Source organism: Garra rufa, chromosome 1 (assembly GCF_049309525.1).
Source record: "Garra rufa chromosome 1, GarRuf1.0, whole genome shotgun sequence".
Classification (NCBI taxonomy): Eukaryota; Metazoa; Chordata; class Actinopteri; order Cypriniformes; family Cyprinidae; genus Garra; species Garra rufa.
Genome location: NC_133361.1, coordinates 16,514,641 through 16,520,137, shown reverse-complemented (window position 1 = coordinate 16,520,137; position 5,497 = coordinate 16,514,641). Strand labels below are relative to the sequence as shown.

General features: G+C 36.9%; 1 protein-coding gene across 1 annotated transcript in view; it reads left to right on the top strand.

The window, feature by feature from the left end:
• The first annotated feature begins 4,673 nt into the window (after nucleotides 1–4,673).
• The window catches only part of engl (endoglin, like), a 14,359-nt gene continuing 13,535 nt past the window's right edge, over nucleotides 4,674–5,497 (top strand). Inside the window, exons 1-2 of the mRNA XM_073822731.1 lie at nucleotides 4,674–4,731; nucleotides 4,909–4,934. Of these exons, the coding sequence (XP_073678832.1) occupies nucleotides 4,674–4,731; nucleotides 4,909–4,934 (84 nt within the window). The remainder of the gene's footprint in view (nucleotides 4,732–4,908; nucleotides 4,935–5,497) is intronic.

The window sequence follows — 5,497 nt, the reverse complement described above, 5'->3', positions numbered from 1 at the left end:
TTGTGTTTGTGTTTATGGTGTTGTTTTGTAAATAAACGTTTGCAAAAAAATCGCTAAAGTTTGCTAGCAGATAGCACTGATTGCACGATATTACAAAATATATTTTTATGTCATATACACTTGACTGCATGTTAGAAACATGAAAGACCAGTGGCACGGCAATTTGCAACGGTGGTGTAGTGGAGGGTGTACGCAGGTATACGGTGTATACACACTTCCACTTTTTAAATCCCCTCTGATGCGCATTATTCAGTAGTGTCCTGCATTCGCCAAAATCATGGCAGTCCACCACATCCAGTCATGTGAATAAATGTAAATATTCGCTCAAAACACCCAATAAAGGCAGTGATGATGCAGTCAGGACCGTGGAGCCGGCTTGCTTTGAAATGTATTTGATGATTGCGCCTAATGCACCTGCGCCCGCTACGTCTACCGCACCAGTAATTTAAATCAGTACATAATAATAAAAATGATACCTTACAAATAAAAAGAAGCTGATTTTTACGATCAGAAATTTCTTAAACCAGTGAACCCCTGTAAACATTTTAGTCCAAGGATCCAGAAAACGAATGCGTTCAAATAGAAAGTTCAAAACGAAATTCACAAATGAAGCATATATACTTCTCCAGGCACCACTACACTGATTAGCAATTTGCCGCGCATGTGATAACGCGTTGTTTGTTTTGCTTTCGGCCACATGTGAATGAACGGTGCGTACACCGTACATTTGTACTTTTTGCAACATGACAACATTTTGACATCTTGGAATGAGTGATAAACATCTGCGCATGTCCTCTGACGTAACATTAGGAACTAGCGACGACCTATGATGACGTATCACAGTGTTGTAGTGGTGTCCCATTTCTTAGGGGAAATATTTTAGCCCTTCCCCTTTACACTTTGTTTCAAGGGACAAGGGGAAGGGGCGAGGGGTAGGCGAAGGGGTAGAAAATAGAATTGGGATTGGGCCTAAATGCCTCCTTAGCGAATCAATGCATTTTTGTAGGAAAAACATCCATATTTAAAATGTAATAATTACTTTTCTATAGCACTTTTCTCACTGCTTAGAAGTGAACACAGAAGCGGAGAGAGCAAAACAAAACACCGGTCATGAAAAGTACAAAAGGAGGATTTGAAAAGGAAGATGTTGGAGGATTTTAATATAAGCCAAAAGGACATTGGTTTCCTTTGCTAAAGTAGGGAAACTCTAGGTGTTTCTCAATGTCAAGGGTACAACCTTGGCAGGACTGGTCCTTCCAAGTCACTTCCTTCAGAGGCTAGGCGAGGCTCCTCTTAAGCATTCGGAGAACACGTAAATGGAACAGGCTAGCAAGTGCACGTTATTGCGTCATTACGTCAGTGAAAAGGTCTGCTTTCGGCACTGAAAAATGGAAGTGCAAACATTACTGGTTTGGTTGCTGAACAGCATTTTTTCTGTCCGGTTCAGTTAGCCATCAATAACGTTATTTGTATAATTTATAATATCAATACGGTAGTAATCTGTACTTTTTAATACAAAAATGTTTTTTAAGTAATTTGTAATTTGTAAATATGTACTTACATTTGAAAGCATATTGCCCCGTTGGCGCTCCGACTCTGCTAACGTCCGACATTTTGTATTTTTGAACAAGATAGCAAAGCTGCGCACATAGGATTGTGGGTGATTTTAGAGCGTGAAGAGCGCGAAGGCTACACTTATGCATCCTTTCCTGTGTATGGGATATTTTTCGAACAAAGGACGCAGTAGCATCCTCGAAATTCTGGCTTCCGAGGATCCTTCGTTGACATTGAGAAACGCCGCCTGCCTCCCTTGCTCCTGTAAACAAACACTGGTTTTTACGAGATCAGCGGTGCATGCGCAATGCATACATCCTCTGGCATCCGCCCTGAACGACTTTCACGTATGACAGTTAGCGCCAAGCTAGTGAAAAGTGATTATTACGTTTTAAATATGGAAATTTTTCTTAGAAAAATGCATCAATTCACTACAGGGGGCCTTTATTAACCCTCCGGAGCAGTGTGGAGCACTTTTTATAATGGGTGGATGCACTTTATTGGACTTGTTTTGGAGTGTTGAACAAAAGCACCCAGCCGCTGCCATTATAAAGCTTGGAAGAGCCAGGACAATTTTTAATATAACTCCAATTGGATTTGACTAAACGAAGGAAGTCATATACAGATAGAATGCCTTGAATTATTATATTTATATCATTATTAATCTTTTTAGAATATGTATTCAATGCTCTAACAGTTTTGCCCTGACTGACCTTTTGAGACATGACATGAGACTGTATGCCCTATGTTTTTTTATCATATCTATCATGACCTCAGACAGACCGATTCTTGGAACAAGAAGTCCTTCTTATTAAATGTGCCTTTTTAAAGTTTGGGTTGGTGGACAAATATGCAAATTAATAACACTTTAGATCACGAGCTGAGACATGAGTACTGCGTTCTTAATCAAAATATAGAAATATTAACACATATTAATAATCATCTTGAAATATTAGAAGTTTGGTTATGTCTTATTGATTAAGCTACTCAATATAGTGCTGAAAGCTTTATTCATCCTTCGAAGTATATGTTTCATCTGTATTTTTCATCATCTATGTATGTGTGTGATGTCCGAAGCACAGTTCCGCAAAACGGTTATTCTTGGTACTTAATGAAGACAGTCTAGATGGACAATTAGATTAACATTAACACGTCTCAATGTCTCAAGATATAAATTAAACTAAAAAGGAGAAATGAAACTGCACGTCCACTCAACCAAGTTTATAATTACTAATCACGAGTTTATTCACGAAATGACGTATTGACGTATTTTCAACTGACTTTGACCTTCAGACTTCCTGAGTTGTCTGGTTTTAGGGTATAAAAAGTCTAGCAATTTTATTCTGGACAGATCGGAGACTTCAACCTTCTCAACCATTGCTCCGCTCTCAACTTTCTTCTGGGTGCACCTGAAACGGTCTAGTTTTCTATTAGACTTGTTTTTCTCAGATTTGATAATATTAATAGACTATTTAACGAAATTTGACTTTATTAATTGCAATTTGGCTTTTATGGAATTCTCAACTTTTGAGTAAATATTATTATTATTGCAATATTTCTTATAATTTCTGCATTTGTATATCTTCTTAAAGAAGTATACTATTATTGAACAGATTTGAATTGGCTTATTCATATAACATTGAAACTAATGTTTACTCCTGATTAATGGATTTATGGACTCTTAATTGTGTTAATCTTTCATTTATGACTATTGTTTGGATTGTGTTCTACATTGCCTTCTGAAATATATGAATTTTATCTGAAGAATATTGAATAAATTGTATAATCATTTTTAACCCCACCCGTCTGACTTCGAATCAATCATTTTACGCATCAGTTACCATTTGAGACAAGTCATTACAGTACCACCACAGTACTTTGTGTCCGGAAAAAAGGAGGTTTTCTCTAACTTTTGGTTTCTAGTTGTCCTGTTCACACAAAAAACATAGATTTGCTAAGATTTTCATAATGTAATCACGCTGTGTCTTTATGCCTGTTTTTTAGTGCTCACATCTTAATCGTTTCTCTCCCTTAGTTCGAACAGCAACGTTAATGGTTGGTAGATTTAACAATAAGAAAAAATACCAAAAGAACTGTAGTATTACCATGATGACTGGATGTCGTACCATTTAAGACAGTCAACATCACTATTACCCTACAGTACCACTACAGCTTTTTCTCCAAAAAAACGGTATTTTCTCTCACTTTTGGTTTCTAAATTGTCCTGTTCATACAAAAAAACATAGATTAGTTTGAAATTTCTCGAAATGTAATCGCGCCGTGTATTTATATACCTGTTTTTCGACGCTCGCATCTCAATCTTTCTCACTCCCTCAGTTCTGCGCGCGGGAACTATCTTCCCGCCTCCAGCACGCGCGTCTCCCCACCTCTCGGCCACGCCCCCCATCTGAACTACATCAGCTGACCTGAACTTTTCTCACCCCATCAGAAGACAAGGATCAACCTATACGAACTCTTCTGCGGTGCTTAAACAGGGTCTAGTCCATTCAGGGTCTAGTCCGAGGTCTGATGCTGCTATCTGCTGGGGGTCTCGGGTGAGCGAGTAAACGGGCGCATCAGTCGTGATATTTTGATCCAGGACTAGCTGCAGGTTAGTTTTGAAGGAACTTTATATGTGTGTATTAGTTTAAATATATAAACAAATAAACAATGTGTTTAAATTAAAAATAATCAACACATTAAATTGCCGTTTAATATTTAATCTATTTTGCTTAAGTTGTATTCGTTTACTAAATTGTGCCTAGAATTGTTTTCTGTTTATTTGAATAATTTTTTATTAATAAATTATATAAATACACCATTACACACGATCTGCAGTTAGTGTGCATAATGTGGCAGACACAAAATATAAGGACAATGTGTGCAGTTCCAATGAAAAATGCTGTATTTTATGACTATTATGAAATTATGATTTAAAATAAAAATTTAAGTAATTGTCAAAAACTCAAAATAGGAATGTCGGGGTGCTGCCTTAAATAATTTCCCTCTTTCTTGTTTCTGCATCTCTGTTTCACTCACTTTCACATCCCTCAATTCCTCTGTTAGTATGTTGGTGTAAGACTGAATTCTGTCTGAAATCTGTGAAGTGCTGAAGGATGATGCCCCGGACGGGTGATGCTCTACTCTTCTTCCTGCTGGCTGTGGTCGGAACTGCAGGTAAAACTCTCTTAAAAAGTATCTACCTGGTCACTCAGAGTACAAAAGATTCTAAAGCTGTGGTTTCACTTGTTTCGGTAATGCAGGTGAAAGAGAGAGCAGCCAGACACATTTTCTCTAGGCTGCATGTGAAAGCTTGCGTAGATGTGTGGTGATTTTGTGTGAATGCATTAACAGTGTCCTGCGCCGTGTATGACTGGAGTGTGAGTTTCGTTTGAGTCTCTGGGTTGGACGTAAGCTGTTACCATGAATACGCGTGAGTGAGTATTAGCATGTGTGTGTTTTGGAGTACTGTGACATACCATGGTACAGTAATGGTATCAGATGTAATATATGTGACCCTGGACCACAAAACCAGTCTTAAGTAGCACTAAGTAGTGTATTTGTAGCAATAGCCAGAAACACATTGTATGGGTCAAAATATTTATTTTTTCTTTTATGCCAAAAATCATTAGGATATTAAATAAAAATCATGTTCCATTAAGATATTTGTAAATATCCTACTGTAAATATATTAAATGTAATTCTTGATTTGAATTAAATATGCATTGCTAAGAACTTGGAAACTTTAAAGGTGATTTTCTCAGTATTTAGATTTTTTTTTTTTTTTGCACTCTCAAATTCCAAATTTTCAAATAGTTGTATCTCAGCCAAATATTGTCCTATCCTAATGAACCATACATCAATGGAAAGTTTATTTATTCAGATAAGGTATAAATCTCAAAAGATTTAAAAACATAACACAAAAGCTGAAATGAAATATAAA